Raw genomic sequence first — 25,508 nt, 5'->3', positions numbered from 1 at the left:
ACCNGCCCTCACCACCACTCGCCCTCACCACCACCGCCCTCACCACCNGTCCTCACCACCACCGCCCTCACCACCGCCCTCACCACCGTCCTCACCACCGCCCTCACCACCCTGAACCCACCATGAGGTCAAAGGCCTCCTGAACAGAGAGCAGCCGCTGGCGCTGATGACGCCGCCGCCACCACCCGGGGTCGGATGACGCCGCCGCCGCCGCCGCCGCCCCGTCTCCAACAGCTCCTGCCGCCTGCTGCTGCTGCTGCTGGTATTGATCATCCGGCTCCTCCACGAACAGGAGCAGATCGCCGCGGTCCACCAAAAACCTACGGTGGTCGGACAGTCCGTACGGCGACACACACATACACACACAAATACAGACCACATCACGACGAGCACCACCACCACCACCCGGTAGTCCCCCCCTCTTGGATTTGAAAAACAGTATTTTAGCGCACCGCCCCCTTGGCGCCCTCCCTCTCGCCCGTCTAACCACTCCCCTCCAGGACAGCTAACAGGGTGACACCACCAGTACTTTGACACGGGCCTGGGGCTCAGAACCCTAAGACCGGGTCGCAGCAGCAGCAGCAGCAGTAGCAGTGGCAGCAGCTGCTGCTGCCCCCCACGGGTCGGACAAAGCCCCCGCAGTGCACTCTTCCGGTGCGTGGTACCACCACCACCGCCACCGCCCCCCCCATCCCAGCCTGCTCCCCACCACTCCCGCCAAATCCTTTCGGGTCTGTAGTAGCTGGTACACAGTACCGCTATACAAATACGCGCTAAGCGCGACCGCCAGCATCATCATCTCGAGAGGCCTTTTCAGCGACCAACTACTACAGGGTCGCTCCGGGGTGCCTCAATTTTCCTTTCGGCCAAAACGGAAAAATCTCAAACTTTCGGGGCCAAATCGGGGTGAAGAACCCTGCAACAATATTAATAATAATAATAATAGTAATATAATGATAATAATAATAATGATGATGATAATCAGTAACTCCAGTGCATCTGTCTATAAGTCCTGTGCGGAGTATCCGTCAATCTATCTCTGGTATCTGCTTCAATCGTCAGTGGTTCGTCCTTCCCTCCCGGGAATTCCCCTGTTTCCCCCACAGCCAGAGTGCGATACCCGCCCCCCTCCCCCGGGGCTCACACGGCCTCCTCCACGTGAAGGTACGTCCGGTGGCTCCGGATGAAACCTTTCGGGATTTTTGGGGGGGGGGGCAGAGGAGGGGAGAAGAGGGAAAGGGGCGAGGGAAAGGGGGCGAGGAGAACGGGGGGCAGGGGAAAGCAGGGTGGAAAGTAATTATGATGCAAGAAGTGAATGTGGTCAACTGACCCCAATGGAAAGGGACAGCGGCGTGGGGACGTTACTTAAGGAAACACAAGTCAACTGTTTCGGCGTGTGTTTGACCTTTCCCCCCCCACACACACACACGTGGGGGTGAGCTCATGTTCACCGTGTGTCTATGTATTAACAATGTCGTACACCCAACGGGCTGGTGGCCGTGGTGGAGCTGCTGCTGGTGCCGGCAGAGGTTCTGTTCAGTGGACGGACAGACAGACAGACAGACGGTTTCTCTACTCCTTATCGCCCTCACGTGCGATTACTCTCCTCAGCACATACATACGTATATACTACACCCGCACATGCGCGTTGGGCGATATGAATGCGGGGTGGGCCGCTCACCGATGTCCCTAGCACACTGCTTCCGCTGTTTGAGCAACTCAGCAGCACACATAGATGGGCGCCACAGCGCCGCGGACAGATCGCGGCTGCGTGGTAAGAGAGCAGCAGAGGGGAACAGAGACGAACACATGGCATTTATAGTATACCATGTGTGCCGCGGTGCTAACGCGGAGGGGGACCCAGCGCACCCGGAATGCATTTGTGAAGAAAATGGTTAATGGTTAAGAAAATTTCTGGAACATTGTCATGAGCGAGCTCCCTACCCAGTTTTGTCTAAATGCAGCAGCTCATCCAATTCCGCAAGCTTCGCCTCAAGTTCTTTTTCATCGTCGGCATCCTCGTTAATAACATCGAAGAGCTCCTTTTTGGGGCCGCCTCGCCGAAAGACCGAGGCTGACAGGGGCATTGTCGGTTGACTATGGCGGCTGACAATGTCCAAAATAGGGCTCAACAGTGAAACATCAAAGCGGTCATCCGGTACTGCACATCCAGCTAGACAAAATGAATATCCTTCTCTCCCAGCTACCACTTGCAAGCATTCGCGAAAGTGGAGGTTAACTGTTAAGTTAGCCGCTATCGACCTAAACACATCCTGGCCATCCGTTGTATGAGCTATCCAAGCTATTCAGAAACAAATCTCCGTGCATGCGTAGTTACGGGGGAGCGGCGGTTGCACCCTTCCGGGAAGAAAGTTAGGACCCCTCAGGGAAACGGCAACTGTCAGTTCAGTCGACCAACCGAACGCCAACCGGGCCAGATCACACGACCCTCCAGATCGCGCTCTGATTGACTATTCTCAAATACCTCCAAGCGGCTGACAGCCTTTCTAGCGTCGTACTTTCACCGCCATGGCAAATCCATGAGTCCATAATCAGGGCTGCGTGCAGTTCACTGTATTAACTAACACACAGCACCGTACAGACACTTCAGACACCGCACGCCACCTTGGCCGCCGTTATCTACATACCGGTACTCCGTACGGCGATCTTGGCGACGACGACGATGATGATGATGATAAGGATGAAGCGCAGGCCTCGAAGCCGTCGCCGTCTCGAAGCCAGCTGGGAGTTCGGCATTACTTGGGTTTTTGTGCGCGTGCCTTACCACCCGCGTGTTACCACCTCCATGTTTCCCAACCCCCAACCGACAACCGACAAAATTGGTTTGGGGACGTAGGGGGTCTAAGAAGGGCTTGTAGGGCCGTCGTGGATTTATCGGTGGAAAAGAGCGGGCGGGGGTTTGGGTGGATTTGGTAATTGTGCGGCCAGGCTGCTGTTAGCGCAGGTACGTTGAGGTTGTGTTTGCACGTGGCGGTTATTACGGTTGGCTTGGGAGTTGCGTTGTTGCTGGTCGTGTCAATGTCGTACGAGTGAATAAAGCTGCAGTGGCGTAGAATCCGGAAAGGGAGCCGCGTAGATAGTATGTATGTATGTATGTAAGTATGTATGACTGTGTGAGTTGGGGCGTTACAGCTTCACCCGTGGACCCGCGGCCCTGGCAGCCCCTACGACCTTCCCGATTGAGACCCACCCTCATCCTCCTCCTCGCATCGCCGTGAGTCGGTTTCCTGACTTCAGCTCCCGCCACCGCCACCGCCACCATCACCGCCACCAACACATGCATCCAGCGGAATCTGCCCCCAAAATCCAAACCCAGGCCGGCGCCAACGCGCCACACCCGGGCGGTCGGGCGGCTCGCAGGTCCATCGCCATGACAGGGTTTACCATCACCGACCGTTCACTGGCACGGGGGTGCATGCAACCTCTTATCACAGTCGAGGGAATTTCATCCCGCTCTTTGTTGGGATCGATCCCACGATCCCTACTACACATGTATGTATGTATGTGCAGTGCACATAGCGCGCGCAAACCAACACGCCAACGCGAATAAAATAAAAAATACTATGATGGTATAGAAGAGTCAACTCCAATATCAAGGTACGACGCCCTCCACAAACGATGGCCTCTCTAGATGGTCCCCGAACTGCCGTACGGCCATAGTACGGCAGCTGTACTGCTCAACCATGAACCGGGCCCCCTCCCCTGCTCATCCTTCCCCGCCCGCCACCACCATCATCACGACCCTCCCAAGGCCTCTTAAACCCCTTCCCGTGTCCCCCTCCGCCGTACATCTGTTGCGGTCCGCCGCCGTACGGCATATCTCTGCCGTACGGGCCCCCCGGCCCGCCTCCCATTTGGTGATGTTGACCCATGTGGCCCATGGGTCCCTCCAGAGGGCCCATGTGGTTGTAGTGGGGATGGAGGAGCTGGTTAGGGCCGCCCATAGGTGGCCCCATCCCGGGAGGGCCTCCGCCTCCGCCTCCGCCTGGGGCTCCGAAACCTCTCCCGTGCTGTTGATGATGTTGATTAATTTTCCTCTCCTGCATGAAGCTGCATTCCGGAGCCAAGGGTACACTGATGGCGTCCGGAGAGTTGACTTTTTGAAACACGAAGGCGGCGAAGAGGGCACTCGCCTGAAGGGGGAAGTGGAGGACGATGGGGGGAGGATGATGGGGGGAGGAAAACACGGACGTGGATGCCTGGGGGTCTTACTTGTGCCTGGGTCAGGGAGGAAGGGAGGCGCCTACTTAGGCAACAGGCAACGTGGCGTCCAAGTCCCCCGGGGGGAACCTCCGGGATAGAGGGGTGGAAGCTATGCCGTGCATGTTCACATGTGCAACAAATAGTATGAGTACGGCATGAGTACGGCGGACTGAAGTAAGTTTGACGAGACACGAGAGACGGTCTGAATACACACCTTCGAACCTCTTCCGCAGACAGCAAAACGCTGGAGAGGGGAAGTGTCGTACATCCACGAAAACTCGACCACCGACATGAACACCTACCTACCTACCTACCTACCTACCTACGTACCTACATACATACACAGATAAACATCATCATCCCTATTCCTACCGTAACAGGAAAGTGACCGTATTCGTCCGTCCGAACGCCATCTTCGTCAGTTCCAGATCGCGGCGATCATTGTTATAACAATACACACTCCTCCCCCCCTTCCTTCCCTTTCCCCCTTGGTCTTCCCCCCCAAAGCAACCCCCCAATCCTCCCTGCGACAGTCACACTCACCCGCTCCAAACTGCTTGGTGGCATGGGGGGCGGATTGCCCGGCACCTCGTCCAGTTGGAGCGAGTGCAGGAAGAAAGGTTTGAAGTGCTTAAAAGGGGCATCGAGATCCTCCTAAAAAGAGGGTTGGGGGGTGCAGCGGAAGTTCGGGCATTACTCGGGGTTTTCGCTCTTTATTGTATTGTTTAGCGTTATTACGTTGAACTTGCATCCAACGTACGAGCAGCTTACGTCTTTGAAATTCGATGCCAGTACGGGATCCATGTAATCTCGTACGGCAAGGAGACCCTCCGCTGCCGCCACTCGCTCCAGGGTGGGTAGGTCCACCAAATACTCCAGGGAGCCCTCGGTCGCCCCCTCCAGGGAAGCTGTAACCGTGTCGGCAATGTCGCAAATATACCCCGCGCCGTACAGTGGGGGCCGGAAGGGGTCCTACATGCGAACAAGCGGGTGTATATATGTATGTATGTATATGTACGGATGTATTCCAATTTTCCATGTGGAGTATCAGTACCAGTATCAGCATCAGTCATTTAACACCCCGTTGGCGAATGCGAATTTGAGGGGGGTGCCGGGGGCCATATGTTACTGGCCTGTACGGTCAGTACGACAACATGTACCGCCTAATGCCTGATGTGTTTCGAGAAATAAAAGTTTTTACAACACGGCGAGCGGGATGTGTGACAGCGGGACGAATGCAGCCTCCCACGCGTGTGTGAGTGAGTACTGATAACGATTTATATATGTGTATGGTATGATGAAACGTTTGGGAGAGGGGGAGGGGGAGGGAGGGTGGAGAGAGGTCACGCAAAAAGTAATGCGCGGGCGAAGCGGGAGCGGTCACAAGCAAACCTCTGCTCTTTTCATCGCTTTCCTGCTTTCCTGAAAACTTACATTCACCACCACCACCACCACCATACTCATCAGGCACTGCTTCAAATCGAAAAGAGAGGAACCCGCAACCCCTCAAAAACACCCCCCTCCTACATCCCAAGCTACCCCACACATCGACCGACCGACAGACAGACAGATAGACAACAAAGGAAAAGCCAGATGAGTTCGTTCGGTACAAGAGGAAATGCCATGCACGCTACAAAAAACGGACTTGGCAAAATTATGAACGCCGTACGCCATACTGTACTGCATCTCACCGTACTGTCGTACCTGCCACCTGCGTTTTAGTCGTAGCATGGGCGAGCGGAACTCCGGCCTACCACCCAGCAAGTGCATCACTCGTCGACCGCTGGGAACCGTGCCGATGAAGTAGCCGCCTGTGCGCGTGTACGCGTATAACATGTATGTATGTACGTACGTATGAATGTATGTAATTCATGTATGCCGTGTCTATAATGTATATATACATGTGTGTACATATCCTAGGGTTTGGCACTACTGGTAACGCGCGACCATTGCCCCCGGGAGATCCCGGGATCGATACCCGCTAGGATCAAAAATCCTTCCGATGGTGGAAGGTATTGCGCCCCTGGTTGATGGACGTTGGTGACCTGGGATAAAGGTAACCTGCGAGCCGACCAGGAACGGAGTTGGGCCGCTGTCGACCCGGCAGATTCCGTTGGATGCTGGTGGTGGGTGCGGAATCTGAGCGATCCACTGAGAAGTTGACTAGGGTGACTGGATGAGGGTGTCCCGAAATACCGGGGAAGGCAGGGTTTCGCAGGGTAGCTGCCACGGGCGAAGATACACCCCCCTGTTTCACACATCATATTTGTGTGTGTATATGAGCATTGGGGGCTACCAGATCACCACTCGGTTTTCATATCTTTAAGAAAAGAAATAGAAGGGAGAACCGCAGACGCGTTTGTCTGTATGTGTGTAGCGGAAAAGGATGTGTCGCTAAAATTTATTCGTAGGTGGTTCTCCGACCGCCTGTTGGGGGTGCCAGTGCGATGCCGGCGGTCGGGGAAAGCGCACGGAGGGGGGGGGGGAAATCATGACTACACGTACACCCACCCACACTCATCCACCCACCCACCCACATACATACATACCCTTACCATATCGCAAGTTGGCAGAAACATTTCGCAAAAACATCCTCAAACTCCCCTCCGACACGAAAAAGTAGTGCAGTGCGAACATGCACGTCACCACGCCGTACGACCCGGGTCCGGCCACGGGGTCGTCGTACGGCCGCTCCCCCAGCCAGTCGACCGCCTGAAACTCGCACACCATGTTCGACCCGGGGCCTGAGGGCGGCGTGAGTGTGTGTGTGTGTGTGTATGAGGGGGGAGAGGGGGTAACGAGGGAAAAAACTATAACAAGGGGTAAACAGCTATAGGCGTCAGCTCTGGCGGGGCCGCCGGGAGGAAAAGGGAAATGAGAGAACAACACGACTGTGTACGGCTGTGTACGTGTTTTGCTTAGCTGAGTACGTGTGTGTGTGTGCGCATATAAGAAACTGCGTACTATTCAGCAGGAGGGGCCGAACCTGCTGCTGCAGTCAACAGCGCGTTCCCATACACAGAACGTACAACAGACATGATTGACACATACTATGTACGACATTCCCAAGGTACGAGGTACGACAAACCCACCGCGGGACCTCCTTTCCCCCAGCTCCTGGAACCTCCGCCGCGCCTCGTCCACCTCCCGCTCCGAAATATCCAGCCCCCTGACGTAACCGACCTAAAAACAAAAAAATTAAAACTTGAACAGTACAAATCGGCCGTACAATCAGGGGGTATTAGTGCCTTGAGGGTTTCCCCCCGGGGAGTTGTAGCGTGTGTTTTAAGGTGTCCCCAGTCCCGTCGTGGATCGTACAAACACACACTCTTTTCCTTCATAATTCACACCCTTCCTCACGGCTCATGGCTGGTTGGTTGGCTGGTTGGTTGGTTAACCGCCACCTCACCAAACCCAACAGCCAACTACACACGCTCTCCCGCCCCCGCCTTCCCCATGACGACCGTTAAGGTCGGTGACGAATCCTTCGTCGGTGACGCGGTAGCGTTACATGCTGCTATTACTGCTACTGCTACTACTGCTACTACCGCTACTGCTGCTGCAATCAATGGGCATCGACAAAAGAGGAAGAACAACAAATCCTAGGTTGTCTTGGGGCTTCTTTAAGGAGGGGGAGGGATCAGGGTTCTTGCCCTCCGACCCGAACTGCTCTTCTCGGGCCGCTGGTGTCCGCCCCGGCCAAAGTGCTTCGCGGCATCATCACACCACACCGCATCGATGTAATCGTTGTAATTCCTGTCCTCGATCTCGAGTCTTTAAAACACACACATATCATATTCATGATGGATATGTATGTATATCATGTATATATACACACACGAACATACTTCCCGCCCACCTCACATCCCCACGACCTCTCCCCCCCCATACACACACACACACACACAAGGCCCACCTGCGCCTCGCGCCACTTCTGCAGGTCACCACCACGACCACAGCACAGGTCTAGAAGCCTCTCCTGTTTGTGCGCGAAACTGGGTTGGGGCATAGAGAAGGAGCGTGTGAGTGTGTGTGGGGGAAAGGCAGAGTTGGCGTGGTTCGAAAGAGAGCTTCACCTGCTAGCCATTCGAAGCGTGAGGGAGAAGAGGAAGAAGGAACTGAAATAGACTTGGGAGATAATATTGGGGATACCGCATATAACGACATATGTACGTACCGCATATAACGACATATGTACGTACCGCAATATTAATTGGCGCTTCACATGGTTGTGAAAGTTCTTCAGTTCCTGGGCGGGCCCCTCACTGCGCTGTTTCAGAGCCTGTGTGCCGGTTCGGGAGTGGAAGGGAGGCGGAGTGGGGATGCTGGTTGGTTGCGCAAGGGCACCGGCATGCAGGGAGATAGTGAGAACCCGGGACCGGCCGCACGGTGAACCCCTCCACCGCGCCCTCCTCTCAAAGAGGAGGGGCTCCGTTCATTAAGAGACATGCACAACACTGAAGTAGTAATAGGAATAGTACTAGTAGCTCGACCGGCAACACGGTTAAGTTACAGGGTTTTTGTGTGTACTCTCAGGGCCGCAGTAAATCCGGCCGCAGGTGGGAAGTTGGGTCGGTGGGTGACCGGGCCCGGTGGCAGGCATCACCAGGCGGGAGCCCCAGATGCAACCCAAGCAGAACACCCCGGCAGCAGGGGGATAGGGGGCCATCGGGGGCCACAAAGGACTGCAATGCACAACGGAGACCCGATGCAGGATGCCCGACGGGCCCAACCCACTTCACGAGTGGAAAGGGTGGTACTGGCATGGCTGTTGTAATGATGCCTTTGCTGCTCCCAGGCGCCACTGCCACCACCACCGTGGTCCGCCATCGATTCTGCGCTTCCCTGCTATTTACTCCGCTGGTTCGTTATTCTGTTCCCGCAGCGATTTGGCCGTGCACAGTGATATTATGATAACTACCAGGGATGAAGTCTGTTATGCAATTGCAATTACACACCAAGCTTAACTTTAAATTTTGCAAATTGGCAAGTTTGTCATTTTCAGCGGACGTACGACACTCCTCGTTCTTCTTGTAGCGGGGACTCGTCGATTTCCAGTCAGCAGCTTTCGGAAACCACTGAAGGAGAAGAAGCGTCTAAGCCACAGTAGGAAAACCTAGGCTCCCCGTAGCTTTTGTCCTACCCAATTCGTATCTTGTCTTTCCTTGTTGAGGCTTTATTAGGTTAGGCAGTAACTATGGCTAGCTCAGCCCGTAACCTGCAGGGCTTGATGCGCCGCGCTTTGGCCGGGGCCGAGGGCATCAGCAAGGCTGGCGCTGGGCGTGGCTTTGCCTCGGAGTCAAAGGCCTTCACGCCAGATGGCCGATATACGCCTGGCATCTACAGCAGGACGAAGCCTGTGGACAGGTCCTATGAATGGGTGGCGAAGAACCCTTACATTGAAGCTTGGTACTACCGCCGAGACCATTACGAGAAGGAGTTCGCTTGGACCCTCCGCCACACGTTCGAGGCGGTCTGGTTCCTTGGCGGCTTTTCCCTGGGCTTCTACCTCCTCTCGGAGTTCTGCTTCAGGCACGCTGACCGACGCAGTGGCTACCCGCGCCGGACCGTCCTTGGCGACGAGCCCGGCATGGTGCTGCCAGACGAGCGCGAGTTCTACTAAAGGCGTCGTCTGTATCCTGCCATAGCGAGGCCCTCTTGTATCAAATTGCCTCGCGTGGGCGCACAAATTTGCCTGTGGCCACTGCCAACGGCTCCTCTGCTTGACTCCCAGCTGAGCCCCTTCCCTTCCATCAACTCCGTCTTGAAGAGGGATTGCGCCAGCCTCGTCCATGAGTAGACAATGCTTGCACGTCTCAGGAGGGATGCTAGAGGAAACGTTGTGATGGAGGTGGGGAAAGCGGCGTAACCAACCGTCGTCCATCTCTCAGTTCCTAAGGGGGACGGGGGCCGGAAGCATCACGGCGCTAGGGGGTTTAGGGGTAAGAGGGGCCCAGGGGGTCCCATGGACAGTCCAGTAGCTGCGCACGGCTACGGACGGAACTGATATGGCTACCCACATGACGCGGTAAGGCATGTGCCGGCCTGGCCCCGGTGCCTGGTGGTCTGGTGCCGCTGTTGTTGATGTTTTCGGTGTTTTCACGTCCTGGTGGTGACATATACCGCAAGCAGCTCCTATCTCTCTTATCTCCTCTTCCGTTGCCCAGGTGCGTGGTGCCGGGGGTTGGCCCTGTGGGGCAGTGATGGCCCGGCCCTATGAGGTGGCACGGGTTTTGGTACCCGGAGCGCGGATTGATAACAGGCAGGTGTTCGTCTTTGCGCGTGTTGGTGTATGTGGGGGTAAAGGGTTTGTGGGGAGGGAATTGGCGGGAGCACGTGTCCCACCTGTGCTGCCATCGTACATCGCGGTATGCAGGGATTATACGGGAAATGGCACGACACGACACGACTGAGCCCACTTCTAGCGGCGGCAACGGCGTATGGGTTAGCAAGCTGTCTTTCCTGGATGTTGTTGATGGTACGAGATTCAGGGTGTAGCTGATTTTCGTAAGCTGGTGTCACCAAGAGCTGTGGATGGTAATTCTTATATCCCCAAAACTTTGGGGGTTTGGGGATGACTGGGGATAATTGTCGGATGGGGAGGGGGATAAGCGGAAAATGCGGAATGGGATGATTTCAGCTTTTTTCGTGGGGGATTTCCAAGGTGGCATGTTGTGGTGTGGACTTCGGTCTTCATGTTGGGGCTGTAAGAGGGTTTTCATGGGTAGGTTTCCCCACATGTCCAGTTTCGACGACGCAGTGGAGGGGAGTCACCGGTTGAGAGCTTATCCAGCGCGCGTGTGTGTATGTACGGCAGTACGTGCACGAGATGGGGCAGCACCGGGTCGGCTGGAATGGCGATTGTGGAGAAAGAGGGCACGAATGGTGGCAGAAATAGAATTGTAACATTTTATCATGCTAAACAAGGTAGCAGCTACAGGCACCAGCACAGCGAAAAGATACTAAACGACAGAAACCGCCTAGCCTCGTGGAGAGCAACCCTGGAGTTCAGAGCAGGGTGGGTGCGTGGAGAAAGTTATCAGAGGTGGCCAGCCTCGACACAAAAACATGCCGACCAGGAAAACGCAAAGTTAAGGAGGATATAAGGGGTCTGAGGCGGCTTACTCTTCCCCCCCCGCGTGCCCCCACTTCTCCCTGATAAGCCCCCCACAAGCTCCCCCCCTTGTCGTAGTCCGAATCTGTCCCCCCCCACTCGCAGTACCCGTACGGGATAGATAGAAAGGCCCCTTGCCGTACGTAAACTGCCCCCCGTCGGGGGTCACAGCCACATAAACTCGGCAGCTATCCTCAGGATCGCGTCACCGTAAACAACCCTAACATACATACGTACATACATACATGCACACATACATCGAGTTCCCTCCTGCTGGAAGAGTACGGCAAGTGGTAGTGAGGGTGCGCTGCTGTCAACTTCGGGTCGATGTCAGGGTTGGGTCAAACGTACACATGAGAACGCTGAGAAGGCGCAGAGGTGCACGCACACGCACAGTCCCGTAAAACACACATATACACACGTCTGCTATGTCTTGATCCACAAGGCCCCCGGCACCCCCCCCGGCCTTCCCCCCAGTATTTACTAACGGTCCACCATACCATAAAAGCAGCGGAAACACGTCACTGCCGTACGTGTGCGCCACACTGGATCGATCAGATGCACGTGATGGCAAAACACAACCACAGCTACGCATTTATAGTCCTGGTTTATGGCCCCTGTGGGCTGTGTGTGGGTTTGCTGCGCCACCGCCGCACCTACCTCCACCTCCTCGATAGGTTGGACACCTCCAACCACACCCCCGTAGAGTGGTAAAACTGACTGAGGGGCCTCTACCCGCCGGGGGTTCACATTCCTCACATTAAGCAACAACGTATGACGCTGAGCGGCCTTTCACTACATCACAGTACAACAGTACGACTCGGCCCTAGACACCTTTTCCGTCTCCGGTTCCCTCTACCTCTCCACCTCGCTCCACTCTCCCTCTCTCTCAAACATGCATACATAAGATATACGCACACAACAACCCCCACTCGCTTTTGCTTCTCTTCACCGCGCCGCGAACGGCTCCCCCCTCCCCCTTGTCGAGGGAAAGAGGAGGAAAAAAGCGCCGTAACCACTCCAATCCCACCCGCCCTCCTCCCTCTTCTCTACGCGTATCTTTCGGCCCGGCTTCAGGAAGAAGCATTAGCGCGGTACAGGTAGGGGGGTAGGTAGGGGGGTAAGGGGCTGGTTCCTCAGTTCCAGATGAACGTGGGTTTGGGCGGGAAGGTGCATCCTGACCTCTGGATGATGGTGTTGGCAGCGTAGTTACCCGCCCGCACACACTCCGAGATGTCCTTGCCGCAGACAAGCTGGGACATGAAGCCGCCCACGAAGGCGTCGCCTGTTGGGATGGGGGAACAGGTCGAGGATGGCGGGGGCGTATTTTTGAGGTGCAATCTTTGGGGAGGTGTTGTTGTCACAGCAATGGCCGTACGTGGAGCAGTTGCCACACCGCTACAATACGGTGGATGATGCCACCCCCTTTGGGGTTTTCGGATGTTGATAAAAGAAGAGGTTGGTAAGGGGTCGGAGACATTCTTAGCGAGGTGTGTGGTGGAGGGGGGATGGGCGGGAGAAGCTGTTCGTAGCAGAGTGGGAGTTGGATGGATTATGGGGATTGCAACAGCTCATGACGTGATAGCAATAGTGGGGCTTTGGCCCAGTCGAGACCGAACCGCGGGGTATGGCTTTTGAGGCTTTTTAGGAGAGGGGAAAAGATAGGTGAGGCGCCATTTCCCCCTCATTTCGAACCACTTTTCCTCTCCCCTCCCTTTCCACTCCTTTCCCCACCTGCCGTCCCTCCCGCCCAGCATCGTGACCATAAAAAAAACCCTTCCCGCCACCGCTCCCCCCCTCCGTCTCCTTACCCGCCCCGTTCGTGTCCACCAGCTTGTCCTTGGCAATCACCATGACCGGGTACTTCAACACCCTCCCCCCAACCGCCACCAACGTAGGGTCGCATCCCTGGGTGAACACGACAACTCTAGGCCGGCAGCCGTTGGCCTTGGGGAGCCGTGAAAGCTGCTCGAGATGAAAAGGGGGGGATAAGAGGGGCCCGAGGGCGAGGTTTGTGTGGCACGGAATCAAGGAGAAGAAAGGCGCAACGAACAAATCATAGTATATTCCATAGCAATAAGCTATGCAAATCCCTCTTCTCAGGCAGATGAAGGACGCCGGGTTCAATTAGGTCAGGGCGTACATCTGTTAAGAGGGAAGGGGGGATACGAGGAAGCAAAGACGATTGACGAGAAGGGGGGATGACGTTGAGGGGGTAGGAGTTGTTAATGCAAGGGGGAATCATATGATGTACAAGTAAAGGCCGAACAGGCTGCGCCGACACACACCCGGGTGGGGGCTAGGAGGACAAGGGAAACGAGGCAAAGGGGGGAAGAGTGGAAGGGAAAGGCGCAGAGAGAAACGCGAGCCGGGGGGGCCCGGAGGCGAGGGAGGAGGGGAGCCCATGCGCTGTGGATGCTGCGGAAAGCTGCAGTGAAAGTAATTTAGGCGACCCTAAACCTCCCCAGACCTCCCTCCCAACAATTCCCACAGAATTCCGTCTCCCCCAGCCCCAGACAAACCCCCTCCTTCCCCCATACCCCAACTACCCCCCGACCAGTAAACCCTAACTCTAAAACCCATGTCGTACCTTCAGTGCCACCTGCTCCAGGGGCAAACCCTCCCAGCCCTCCGAAGCTGCCAGGGCAGCTGCCTCGATCTCGTTGCCGAACAAAAAGTCAATGTACGGCATGGCGTCCATGAGGACTTTCTTGAAGGGCGGCACTTGGACGATAAATGGAGCCGACAAGTTCTGACAGCGAGTACGGGGATGGCGGATAGTAGAGGGGGGACGGAACGGAGAACGGGGTTCAAGGGAGAAAGTGGCGATGGACCTGGACGTCAAGAAAACAGAAATACAACAGAAATTCCCACATACCGCGATGAGAGATTGGCTACGGAAGAAGAAAAATACCCAAAGCAGGAAGGCAGAGAACAGAAGAATAAGACAGGACACCAGAAGGCACGAGGAAGAATTAGCAGTTAGGGTGGGAAGGGTGTACGTGCGCATCCCCCGGTGGTCTCTCACCATAGCGTAGATTTTGTCATTCTCCGCGCAATGCTTGGCGACCGTTTCAATGGACTGCGCCCAGGCGGGGGAGGGGTGGGGAGGGTGGGGAGAATTACATGACAAGTCCACAAGCGAAAACGAATGCGGGCGTGGGGGCTGGGGGCGTGTGGTTGGTAAGATGTAAAAAGAGTCAACAGCCGACAGCCAAAGCACAGAAAGGGGTAGTTGGGAAGGGAAGGAGCATTGACAGTTGATGGCTGACGTAAAAAATAACAGATGAGTTATACCGCGTAGCTGAGGAGCCTAACAGAAGCAGCCATGCAGCAGCTATCGCCAGCCATATCCCAACGGAGCCGTCAGCAATTTATTTCTCCCTCCTTGAATGATGACTCCCCTCCCCCCCGTCCCCAGGTGCCCCTTCCCCTCCACCTTACTACCCAACCCACCGCGGGTGACACGGTAATGAAAAACCCGGTGCAGTACACCACTCGGGATTTATGGAGCAACTCCAGATTCTCAGGAAGCAGCAGGTGGTCCACCTAGAGTCGTACGTCCGTTGGCGGTTGGAAATCGGTTGAAGTTAGGGAGTCATTGCGGGTGCAAGGTGCGGGGTAGTCAAAAAAATACATTGACGCTGCGTTTGAGTAGAGTTTTTGGGGGTGTGGACTCCTCCGGCCCTGCCGCAACCCTACCCCCTAACCTCAGTCCGCACCGATTCCTCCTCCCCACCGACCTACCCACACAAACCCCTAATGCCCTTCGCTCTCCGTCCCCCTTCTCAACTGGCCCCCATGCCCTAACTTCTGCCTCCTCTCTCCCCGTCCTTCCTTCCCTCCCATCTCTCGCGCGTCAGACCAGCCAGGCTTCGAAGTGCCTAAGCCACGTCCCGCTCCCCTGGAGCCCTTCCAACAAGAGTCTCTGGGCGCACCTCTTCCTCCCCACTTCCTCCCGCCCTCCTTCCCCTGACTCCCCCGGCCGCCTCTATACTCCCCTCTCCATTCCGCGATATCACATACATACCACACAACCCCCTGCCTCTCGTGGTTGTCTTGAGCTCTCCTCAAACCTTTTGCCTCCTCCCTCGCAGCTGCGCCCCTCTCCCGCCCTCAAAAGCTTCCCCTACCCTTTCCCTTCCCTTTCCCCCTCCTCCCTGCCTCCCCCTTCCTCTCTAGCCTAGCCGCCCACCTTGAAGTTGTTCGCCGCAGCCAGGTTGGCCACCAGACTTCTCTCGCTGCTCACAATGCAGGTGGCGCATGTGCCGGTGGGGGTGCTGGCGTCCACCTGGTAGCGAACCTGAGGGGTGAGGGACGGAAGGAGACAGGAGGGGAGATGCATAAGTGTGAGCTGCGAAAAACAAGATGGTGGTCCTGAAGCCAGAGGATTTAAGCAAAATGGTATGCGGGTATTAGGGGGAAAATGAGGGCGTGCGCTGGGGGCCATAAATACGGATGTCGGGCTGGAGAGACACAGCGCCGCGAGGTGGGTCATCATTGTGAAAGGCTTCTTACGTTGACGCCCTCCTTGGTAGCGACTTCAGTCATCTTGCGGCCGAACTCGTCGTCGCCGATGCAGCCCATGTATGAGCAAGCGTGCGGCACCTGGAGCATCCATTGGCACACGCGCGTGGTATTCTGACCAGCGCCGCCAGGAATGTACTCCACGTTGGGCATCTCGGCCAGCTCCTGCGGGGAAAGTGTGCAAGCTCGTGTAGGTCAATCACGCAAATCGACGGATGGCTAGTCGGACCTGGGCGCAACCATCAACTCATATGATGTAAGCCTAGTAAGGTGGGACTGCTTACCGCATACATAGGCAGATGCTTTTCCTCTGCGAGGATTTGGTTCGCCAGCTTGATCTGCACGGGCGGCGCCACATGCATAAATATGTGGTTACTTTTATCATCCCAAAGATTCGAGAGCACAAGCGTATGGTGAAATGGACTAACCTCATACTTATCAAGGAAGGCCTGGTCCACAACCGCAGAGACATCCAGCAGTGGGTTGCCCAGGCAAAGGAAAGCTCCCTCAAGTCCGGCCATTTTAAAAAAATTGTTCAAAGATTAACTGGGTGAATGAAAGTGCAGGTTGTCACATTCCAAGCCAGAGGCCGCCAAGAGTTTCAGCAAAACGAACCGCTCCGTACAGTTTGTTGGACCGCCTGTCAAGAGCGGCAGTTTGTGTCTGCGATTCTCAAACAAAATAATGGATCTGACGTTTTCGCAAGTTCACATGAATCAAACCCCAAAATTACCTACGCAGCTTCACAGCTCCTTCTACGCTACTTGTCTTGCAGGGCTTACCTCTTGCCACCGCGCATACTATGCTGGCTACGGGTAGCTCGCCCGCGCATACCTAAAACAATATTTATTTCAGTTAAGTACCGTCTAATCCCCATACCTTTGCCCACGATAAGGGGCTGGCATGAAAACCAATAACCCAAAGCCCTGCATAGCCCATCCCGCTTGGGTCGCTGACCCACGGCTTCTGGGTGCCGCGGTGGACATTCTTCTCCCATGTCAGTGTACTTCGAACTATCCGCCAGCCAAAAGCTCTCCTTTCAATTGATTTGCCCTGTCTTGATTATTTTACCATCATCCATTCCTAATTCACCTTGCAGGATCAATAACAGCACGCCGTGGAGCTGGGTCTGGGCCGTTAAATCACCGCCACCATCCACCATAGCTACCCGACGAAGAAGGCACAAACAAACGCACGAGTACACTATTGCAGCCCGGAGAAATAAAAATATGACAAATGGCCCTCGAAAGTCATTCTCCGGTTTCACAATCCGTAGCAAATCCCGTAGCAAATCAACGCAGAAATATGGGCCCGGGACCGCGCACAATTATGCGCCGTGTAAAGTGCCGTAATTGCCGTACACCAAAAGGCGGCATTGCCGTACGCTGAAAGGTAAATGCAGCCCAGCTGCCAAGGCGCGATGTCAGGCCATGGCCCCCACTTCGCGGCAGCCATCTGAGCCTTCTGACCCAAACAGCGCCGGGCATCATCACTCCGCCAATATGCACATCATTACCGCCAACGCCGTAGCCATCATCAACACCACCACAGCCATTACCGTTATCGCCCATTTTAGCGGTACGAATATCATTGCACGACAGCACGAAAACGAACATGGCAAAAACAAGCTTCGGCACATTAGATTCGGATCTACATACACAAATATATACGTATGTGCTCTGCATGGCAGCTCCAGCGATTCATCCCCGCGACTTAGTTCATTACAACATCATGCCATGCTGTGGGAATGCAGCAACAGCATCTAAGGGGGTTCAAACAGAACCTCGACACGCCTACCCACCCACTCATCCCCCCACAGCCCCCCCTCTATCACTGGTATCAGCTTTATCGTTTTAAAACATGTCCTGATAAAGCAGCTTAACTCAAACACATACCTCTGCTCCATGGGACCATGCTGTACCTCTCCCGCAATTCCATGCCCAGCGCTATTGCTACTGCTGCTCTATGCTGCCGCTGCTGCTACTGCCTGCTACTGTCGGTTTGCTCGTCATGTTTTGCCATGTGAGGCTCTAGCAGCTCTAGCAGCTGTTGCAGCCTGGGTTGGTCCTCTAGGGATAAGTGCCCGATCTGCGAGTGAGGGGAGGGGGGGGAGAGGGAAAGGGGTGGAAGGGGAAAAGGATACAAAATGCGGGCAGAAGGAAGTCAGCTGCCGGCGTGTACAGCACCTCCCAACTGCTCGGGGACGTATAAATGCCAAACTGAAAGAAAGCGGGAGAGGGTGTGGATTTTATATATGCAATACATAACATATATATATATATGTTATGTATATATATGTTATATATATATGCGAATGTATATTCACAAACAACCTATTCACAAACATCGACTGCTGGTGGCTAAGAAGCGAAGCAGCGGTCATCATGGGCGGTTGTGTCCCTGCAGCAGCACCTCCCCGCGGCTACGGGGGCCCCAACTGCCCGGTGGTATACGGAGCGGAAATTTCTAGCAGGCGGCAGCAGGTAAGGGTAGGTAAGGGAGGAGTGAGAGACGGAAAGGGGCTCCAGGAGGCGCTAACGAAGGGGAAGAGGGGGAATTGGATGACGGTTCGGGGGGAAACACATCTCCAGCCGCACGAGATGCATCAAACGCGATTGACAACAACAAACCTCAAAAGGTGGTGCTTCGTAATAACACTGATTCTGAGGACGGGAGTGCCGGTGGTCAGTCACTGCCAAATTAGGCAACCGAAACATCTAAATCCACACCAGCAACCGTACCGTCATTATAGTACACTGCACCCACCAGGGCCTCGAACGCCGTGGCCTTGCGGTACGCGCCCAGCTGGCCACCTGCCGCCGAATACTTGGGACGGAACCGCGGGTCACTCATTTCGCGTTGGGCCCAACGAACCAAGCGTGACTCCTCTGGACGCAGCCGCCACCCGGAAGCCAACAGCAAATCCAAGTATGATGACTTGAATGCCGTACGGTGCCGTCCGGGGGAGCAGGAAGGATTATGCAAACATGCAGGCGCATGTGAGTAATAGGGGAATGCGGAAGAGAAACTTGGGAAGAATGTGCATGCGTTTGTGACTGTGTGGGGGGACGCGGAGGAGTGGGGTGGGGGTGCTGCCGGTTGTAAAAATAGGATGCAGATCCGGGATTGGCTTACCTGGCGTGCCGCACTGACGTGACGCTCTGCGGCTGTCCGATACGCTGCGAAGTTTTTGGGCGGGCTGAGGTACTTGCAGCGGACATGCAGCTGAAGGGCATTCAACGTGCAAGGCACGGCATGAGAGGGAGATCGACGTGTATAAGAATTCAAACTAATGCGAAAACGTGAGTCAAAATTAAATATGCAGAGATGCTCACCGACCAAACTGCGTCGCCCAGATATGCCAGTTGTTGCGGCGTGTGGACCAAGCCCTCGCGGCGCAGCATTGTATCAACCTGCGAGAAGGAGTAACCTAGAAGATGGCAATACATACACTCATGGCTTTGCACTCTGGAGTTGGCAAATTGTAACTGTACTAATTAGCATGGCAAGGACACAGCACGGATTTCGGATTCCATGGCAAGTGTCCGGAATGCCGCATCGATGCATCGCGTTATGCAGACAAGTTGCAAATCATGGAAAACCTTTCCTATCTTTTTCACTCATATTATGTAAAGGAATCTCTGCGTCCGCTTAAGAGGCGTTCGATTTACGATGTGTTGCGAGTCCCTGTATGTTCGCAGTTGCGTCGTTAATGCTTTATAGCGGCTGCAACTCAAGTCTCAGATCACCGCAAAGGGCGTAGGCTGTGGCACAGCGTGACCTATCGTGCCGCCGCTGTGCGTAATCCTTGGCCCACGCCGGAGGGCCAGCCACTTGCAACTCAAACCACATAAGCGTGCTGTACCTATAACACATAAGTGCACGACAACGCGCCACAAAGCTTGTTTTCTTGGCTGCCAGCGCTGATCCATGCCGGCCAACTGAGGCCAATCCGCGCGATGAGTAAGCTTGGATTGGAGCAATTACAGCTGCGTTATGACTGAAATCCAGGCTTTTTTCAGTTCAGATCGCTATACGACATGCAGGTGGTTTGTACTGCCCCTTTGCTGAGCCAGAGCCGGAGCAGGACCGGGGCTTCTCCTTCTACAGGTGAGGTGTCAAACAAGCAGGGCACCAGGCGGCTACGCGGCCGCTAAGCAGATGGCAACCTGTTGGAACCCGCCGCGATGTCATCTTGTCCCCATTGCCAGGAATAGCTGTGCAGTCCGGATCCCAGATCCCTTCCCATTCCACGCGCTCTCTCCTAAATCCATTTGCCTCCCCTTTTCCCGTGCTATGCCCGGGACTGCTTACCTCCCCCACCATCCCTTCGACTTTCCCTCCTGCGCCTCCCCTCTCTCCTCTCCCCCACGGCAGTGACCCGTTGGCGGCCTACACATCTGCACCTCGGCCCGCAGCCGCAGCCCCTGCATCCGGATACATGCCCCCCGGTAGGCCACAGTGCGCGACGCTCGCTTGTGGTTTCGGAGGAAGGCTTCATAGGCCTAACTGTTACCTCGCTGTTCCTGCTATGCCGCCGTACCAATAAACCTGTGGCGAACCAAGTTGCCCCCGCGTCACCCGTACGACGAACTCTTTTCCAAACCCATCCGGATGTACACGTCATCGGGATGAGAGCGGTCGCACCTAATGTACATGTACTAGGGTTCTAGGGTTTTCCTCCTCGGCACCTTGCTCTTACAAAAAGACTGCACATGTGCCATATAATGTGTGTGCTGAGAAAAGTGATGGTGCTGCGGCTGCGATTTTTGCTTTTTTCCTTTCTGCTAACTGTCAGAATGTTAGAACGTGCCTCAATAACTTCTTTCATTCTGGCTCTGCCTAAATGCCGAATCGTTGATATGTCCTTGTCGAGCCCCAGGTCCAGGTCCCCGGCCCGGACCTGCTCGCGGCTCGACACATGAGAGCCATGCCATTCCTGGGAGGGGCAGCAGCGCCGGCGGCAGGGGATTTCATGGCCGGGGCTCCCCTGCGCTGCCCGTGCCGCTCAATGCGCAACCCCAGCCAACCCACTTGTACGGCCGGGGACCCGGCGGCGGCGGCGGCCACTGGCCTCCCCGCCCTTCCGCCGCCGGGACGAGTTACGACCAGCATGCCACGCCAAGGGGTTACAGCCACGGAGGCTGGGAGCACCAACAACAGCTGCATTATCAGTCGCCGTCACCCGGGTCTGGGGCCGGTTACCCGGGGCCGAGCATCAGGGGAGGTTACGGTGGCGGCGGTGGCCGTCGAGGGGGATGGCACGGCAGCGGCGGCTTTAGTGGCGTCCGGCCAAATAAGTGGGTACGGACGGAGGCAGCGGCGGCAGCTGCACCGGCGCCAGAAGGTCCAGTCACAACGGCAGCGGCGACAGCGCCGGTGACGCCGGGGGTTGCGGGGCGGGGCCAGCCATTTGCTGGAAGGGGCGACGGCGGCAGGGGTCGTGGCGGCGGTGGCGGCGGCCGGGGCCGAGGCCGTGGCGGCAGCAACGACGACAACGCTACGCCAGCGGCGATGCAGGCGTACTACAAACCGTCGTTCAGCGCTGATCCCTGGGCGGCTCTGACGCCGCGGCCAATGCAGCCAAGAATGCCGGGGCCGGGTGGCGGCAAGGCGGCCGCTCCTGGGGCCCCACTGACTGTGGATGTAAAGAAGCTGGGGGGAGCGAGCTTGGCCGAGATAATGGCGATGGAGAAGGCGGCGGCGGATGGAACCGTGGTGGCGGAGGGGATGATGGCGGGGGCGGTTGTGGGTTCGGAGGGCATGGAGGACGAGGGGGGCACGGCAGGGGCGGGTTTTGATGGAGGCGGCGGAGCGGATGAACCGCCTGAGGACGATGACAACGATGAGGTCGGGAATGGGGACGGTGACGGGGATGAGGTAGTTGAGGTTGGGCTTGAAGGGCAGGGGACGAGGGTAGAGGAGGGGGACGGTGATGCCGGGGGACGGCTTAGCGAAGAGGGTCTGCAGGATCGGCCGTGGCATTGAGGAGGAGTGGGGGGAGAGGAGGAGGGTTGGAGGCGTTACAAACACACTTTTAAAGCAGCTTGTTGGAAACGGGGCCCCATGTCCAAGGCCTAGATCACTTGCCGAAGTGTAGAAGCAGGGAGCCAATCAGTGTGAGCTGCGCAAATCTACGACAAAGCTCCAACGGTAACGCACGCCAGGGTGTGTGCAGGAAGAAGCGGTGCAGCAATACAGCATGCCGTATAGAGAGATGGAGGAATGGAACATGAGGGTGCCGAGAGAGAGAGAGAGGGAGAGATAAAGGAAGCACTGGGTGCTCTCTGGGTATTACCTCACAGTTTGCTGTGGTGGGTAGTAGCGCAGCAGCATGTCAAGGCGGATGATAATTAATTGATGGCCAAAATAGGCACATGGATGGATTCTATGTACGCATGCTGATGGCGTACGAGGAAAGAAGTTTAGAACCTGTACCAGACCGTACCTATATCACAAATCTTAGGTGGCTATAGCGGGGTTGTCCAGACGGTGGGTGGAAAGGCGAGGTCAGGGACCTGAGTGAGTCGAGCTGAGCACCGGCTCAACGGGCGCATCTGTGAGACACTATAAGCGACGGTGGAGCTTCTGGGCCTTATATGCTCAGCGAAAATCCAATAAATAAATATAATTTCCACTGAAAATTCATCAAGGCGCTGCAACGCGTGGTGATGCTTGCATTGGGAATGCTGCACAAAGCTAAAGCAGTGGGTCAATACCCCTCGATCCTTGTGGGGCTCGAACCCACAGGCAATAGCCCCCGCGGGCCGGGTTGAAAATACCACCACCACCCTTTACAACCCCAGCACATCCACCACCACCGAAGCAAGCAGGAAGACCCTGTGTGTGTTTGTGTCTGTGTTTGGACAAGTCGGCGTGTGATGTGAAATCAGTACCATGTCAACCGTGCAACTAAGCCTCGACAGAATGACACAGTGGAGCAGTCCTACGCTGTATATCAAGCACCCAAATAAGGACCCAGGAATGGGCACCGAAACGCCGTACACTTACATGAGCTATTTCCTCTGATGGCCGAAGCCCTAGGGCCCCTGAGGGCCCCCGAATCGCCTCCTCCCCCTCTGTGTATAACGCTCTTCCCTCCCTCGCCCCGCAGCACCACGGGCTTCATTTCTCCGCCTCCTTTCCTGGGCTCGGGGACCCACCGACTCCAACCCACCGGGGCCAACTGGCTACCACATGGATAAGTTCCAGCCCTATCCTCCGTGTCATCACCACCTTGCGGCCTGTGCCTCCAGAGTCTTGAGCATGTCCTGAGGAAACGCACCTCACCAAGAGAGCTCGAGCGAAACACGCAACGGGTAACGGCAAAGCGAGTGCTACACATATGTCGTACGTAGTACATTCACAACATCGCTCCCTCCATAAAAACGCCCCGTCCCAGTCCCCATCACGCCGAACAAGCATATGCAAAGACTTGTAACCAAATAACGATGATGCAATAACGATGCAAAATGCCATACCGAAAGCAGACCAGACGCCGTGCGCGCCTGTGACCTCCTAACAGACGCCATTTGAGTGCATGTGCATAAGGGTATGCATATGGATTGCATGTCAATGTAGCTGACGGGGCAAGGGTGGTACCGCAATGTACAGTCACACAAGTTGGATAATACACAACACATCACGACACTAAGATGAACTGAGGCTGTGCTGTGCTTGGTTTCTCTGGGCTGCGCTTGGCTTCGCTGGGCTGTGCTTGGCTTCGCTGGGCTGTGGTTGGCTTCGCTGGGCTGTGCTTGGCTTCGCTGGGCTGTGCTTGGCTTCGCTGGGCTGTGCTTGGCTTCGCTGGGTAGGTTTTGGAGCTGATCCGGTGCGGACCTGGTCCTTTGCTGTCTGGCTGCGGCCGGGTTGTTTGGGGTTTGAATGCTGCAGCAACGCACGGCACAGCACAAGGCGGTTGAGGGGGAAACAATTAGTAATATGCCTTGGGTGATTCTTTAGATAAATAAGTCTCCCCCCCGTTCCGTTTCCTTCCCCCAAACTTTCCAGCCGCAACGACGTCGGAGCCCACTAGGCTCCGTGCAGCTTTAGGGACAGCACAGGGTCGAGCCGAAGGCATCCCACCCTCCTCCCCCCAGCCCTCCCTGCTCCCACCCTCTCCTAACGTAACCCCAGCCCGACAGCGCAAGGTCCCTGGTAGAACTAACCCACGCATGGTCCCGGAATATCCTGCCCAATGCATGGTTTCCCTACACGCAGATATCCACCAGCCATTGGCATAGGAACCCCATCACGAGCTCTCCTTGTATCCTGCACAGCGGACGATCACAACCCATGCCTGGGGCGCCTAATCCCAGCCCCTCCTGGAGCCACCTCTTATCACCCATGAAGGCCGAGCACTGTCACAAAGTCCCCACCACGAAGGCACCGTCACGAAGCTGACCCTCAACCCCGCCCTAATTTCGCCCAGGCCCACTTCACATGGTCCCATGTCCCTAACCCATCCCCGCCAAGGGATGCAACACCTTTCGAATCTTCTGGAAGTAGTTTATTCAAACCGTTGGACAGCTGAACTCCGCTGCGCACAGGCAAGAGAGCGGTAAGGTTGTGCCATATGCATTGGTCCATGATCCGGGTGTGACTCTGCAATCGCCGCCAGCCGCCAGAGCACGACTGGCATTGTTACATGTTAGAGGTGATCTTCCACGTCATTCACTCAAATCGTCGCAGGCTCTAAATATTCAAAATTAGGATGCGTAATATCCATAATCAGAATACATTTGTGTCAGAAAGTTCGTAAGACATTTCGCATCGCCAGCACGTGCACGGCCATCATCACGTCGCACGAACTTACTAGGCCTAACACAATACACGGGGGCATCCGGCGCGGCCTGCCTTGCTATGTACCATGCTCAGCAACCATGGCTCGCCACCACCGCCACCCCTGCACATCGCCGTTTAAATTACCCCACGCAAGCACGCACTCTTCTTCTGGCCCCAAGAACATGACACTCACCCGGCACATTCGGGCAGCATATAAACATGGATAAAAACTGCTGTACAGCAAGGAGAGCCGCCGTGATCACCGCGATCATCGCAACAGGCGCCAAGCCTCGGCTTGCTCCGAGCAGAAACTTCGTCTATGCACACCTCCAATATCCGCAAGCGCCCGCCCCACCCGAGCTTAAGTTGTGCAGACATGAGTTACATTAGTTATTATTACCACTTGACACCACAATCGGTTGTCTGCCTCGGGGGGATGCTGGCGCTGCACTTCACAGGATACACGGTGCGGTGCTCCCTCCATGCAACAGCAACAAGTGCTGTGCCCTATGGCAGCCAGCCAATCACCATCTCGGCGTGAAAAGGCGCCCTGGCTCCTAACTATCGGGACGCTTTCCACCTAAGTGCCCACTGAAGCCCACGGCCCAGAGCATGTCAGCTAAACCCACAACCGGGTCTGAACGAGCATCTGTATTCCAACCCGTTGGACATGGTGGGATCCTAATATTCTGTTGTCGACAACCCAGGGAACGATCCGTCTGCCCTCTCCGCCATCCGCCGCCAGGCCCGTCGGCCCCCGCGTATCCTTCAATAGACACACCCTGGAAGGCTGACTGAGAGAGGCGGTCTCCGGGTGCGGGCTCTTCAAGGTTTCGCCATAAGTGCGAGTTCCTATACA

The 25,508-nt window shown here is 55.8% G+C and overlaps 5 protein-coding genes across 5 annotated transcripts in view; 2 read left to right on the top strand and 3 right to left on the bottom strand.

Moving 5' to 3' along the window:
• VOLCADRAFT_90770 (uncharacterized protein) overlaps positions 1 to 9,054 on the bottom strand; it is a gene marked incomplete at both ends in the record, with an annotated part of 12,544 nt that extends 3,490 nt beyond the window's left edge. The window contains 12 exons of the mRNA XM_002950243.1: positions 57 to 111; positions 1,145 to 1,190; positions 1,682 to 1,767; positions 3,853 to 4,154; positions 4,768 to 4,878; positions 4,996 to 5,196; positions 5,929 to 6,035; positions 6,780 to 6,968; positions 7,317 to 7,407; positions 8,141 to 8,219; positions 8,427 to 8,506; positions 8,962 to 9,054. Coding sequence (XP_002950289.1) covers positions 57 to 111; positions 1,145 to 1,190; positions 1,682 to 1,767; positions 3,853 to 4,154; positions 4,768 to 4,878; positions 4,996 to 5,196; positions 5,929 to 6,035; positions 6,780 to 6,968; positions 7,317 to 7,407; positions 8,141 to 8,219; positions 8,427 to 8,506; positions 8,962 to 9,054 — 1,440 coding nt within the window. The remainder of the gene's footprint in view (positions 1 to 56; positions 112 to 1,144; positions 1,191 to 1,681; positions 1,768 to 3,852; positions 4,155 to 4,767; positions 4,879 to 4,995; positions 5,197 to 5,928; positions 6,036 to 6,779; positions 6,969 to 7,316; positions 7,408 to 8,140; positions 8,220 to 8,426; positions 8,507 to 8,961) is intronic.
• Positions 9,055 to 9,297: 243 nt separating this feature from the next.
• Positions 9,298 to 11,144, top strand: nuoB4 (NADH:ubiquinone oxidoreductase 13 kDa subunit). The gene has a single exon (XM_002950372.1). It carries the CDS (start codon positions 9,422 to 9,424, stop codon positions 9,845 to 9,847), a length of 426 nt encoding a protein of 141 aa, XP_002950418.1. The 5' UTR covers positions 9,298 to 9,421; the 3' UTR covers positions 9,848 to 11,144.
• Positions 11,145 to 12,474: 1,330 nt separating this feature from the next.
• On the bottom strand, positions 12,475 to 16,406 carry VOLCADRAFT_81030 (uncharacterized protein; the record flags this gene model as incomplete). The annotated part of the gene is made up of 9 exons (XM_002950242.1): positions 16,294 to 16,406; positions 16,150 to 16,203; positions 15,857 to 16,030; positions 15,534 to 15,641; positions 14,795 to 14,887; positions 14,367 to 14,420; positions 13,929 to 14,090; positions 13,150 to 13,303; positions 12,475 to 12,623 (listed from the first exon to the last, which is right to left on the bottom strand). The coding sequence occupies exons 1-9, from the start codon at positions 16,384 to 16,386 to the stop codon at positions 12,475 to 12,477; spliced, it is 1,041 nt and encodes a 346-aa protein (XP_002950288.1). The 5' UTR covers positions 16,387 to 16,406.
• A 578-nt stretch (positions 16,407 to 16,984) lies between these two features.
• Positions 16,985 to 19,310, bottom strand: VOLCADRAFT_104675 (uncharacterized protein). Its single transcript, XM_002950241.1, has 4 exons — positions 19,201 to 19,310; positions 19,001 to 19,090; positions 18,632 to 18,802; positions 16,985 to 17,953 (listed from the first exon to the last, which is right to left on the bottom strand). The coding sequence occupies exons 1-4, from the start codon at positions 19,267 to 19,269 to the stop codon at positions 17,846 to 17,848; spliced, it is 438 nt and encodes a 145-aa protein (XP_002950287.1). The 5' UTR covers positions 19,270 to 19,310; the 3' UTR covers positions 16,985 to 17,845.
• A 595-nt stretch (positions 19,311 to 19,905) lies between these two features.
• On the top strand, positions 19,906 to 23,129 carry VOLCADRAFT_90766 (uncharacterized protein; the record flags this gene model as incomplete). Its single annotated transcript, XM_002950371.1, has 4 exons — positions 19,906 to 19,975; positions 20,243 to 20,316; positions 20,891 to 21,715; positions 22,980 to 23,129. The coding sequence occupies 4 exons, from the start codon at positions 19,906 to 19,908 to the stop codon at positions 23,127 to 23,129; spliced, it is 1,119 nt and encodes a 372-aa protein (XP_002950417.1).
• Positions 23,130 to 25,508: the final 2,379 nt, after the last annotated feature.

Source organism: Volvox carteri, assembly GCF_000143455.1.
Source record: "Volvox carteri f. nagariensis unplaced genomic scaffold VOLCAscaffold_18, whole genome shotgun sequence".
NCBI classification, from domain to species: Eukaryota; Viridiplantae; Chlorophyta; class Chlorophyceae; order Chlamydomonadales; family Volvocaceae; genus Volvox; species Volvox carteri.
This window is presented reverse-complemented; position numbering and strand designations above follow the sequence as displayed.

Excerpts from the sequence above, each read along its gene's own strand:
- VOLCADRAFT_104675 (XM_002950241.1), bottom strand. The coding sequence starts at position 19,269 with ATGCTGCGCCGCGAGGGCTTGGTCCACACGCCGCAACAACTGGCATAT. Across the intron at positions 19,091-19,200 it reads TGGGCGACGCAGTTTGGTCG|CTGCATGTCCGCTGCAAGTA; the intron begins GTGAGCATCTCT and ends AATGCCCTTCAG. Across the intron at positions 17,954-18,631 it reads CCACGGCGTTCGAGGCCCTG|ATCGGGCACTTATCCCTAGA; the intron begins GTGGGTGCAGTG and ends CCTCACTCGCAG.
- nuoB4 (XM_002950372.1), top strand. The coding sequence starts at position 9,422 with ATGGCTAGCTCAGCCCGTAACCTGCAGGGCTTGATGCGCCGCGCTTTG.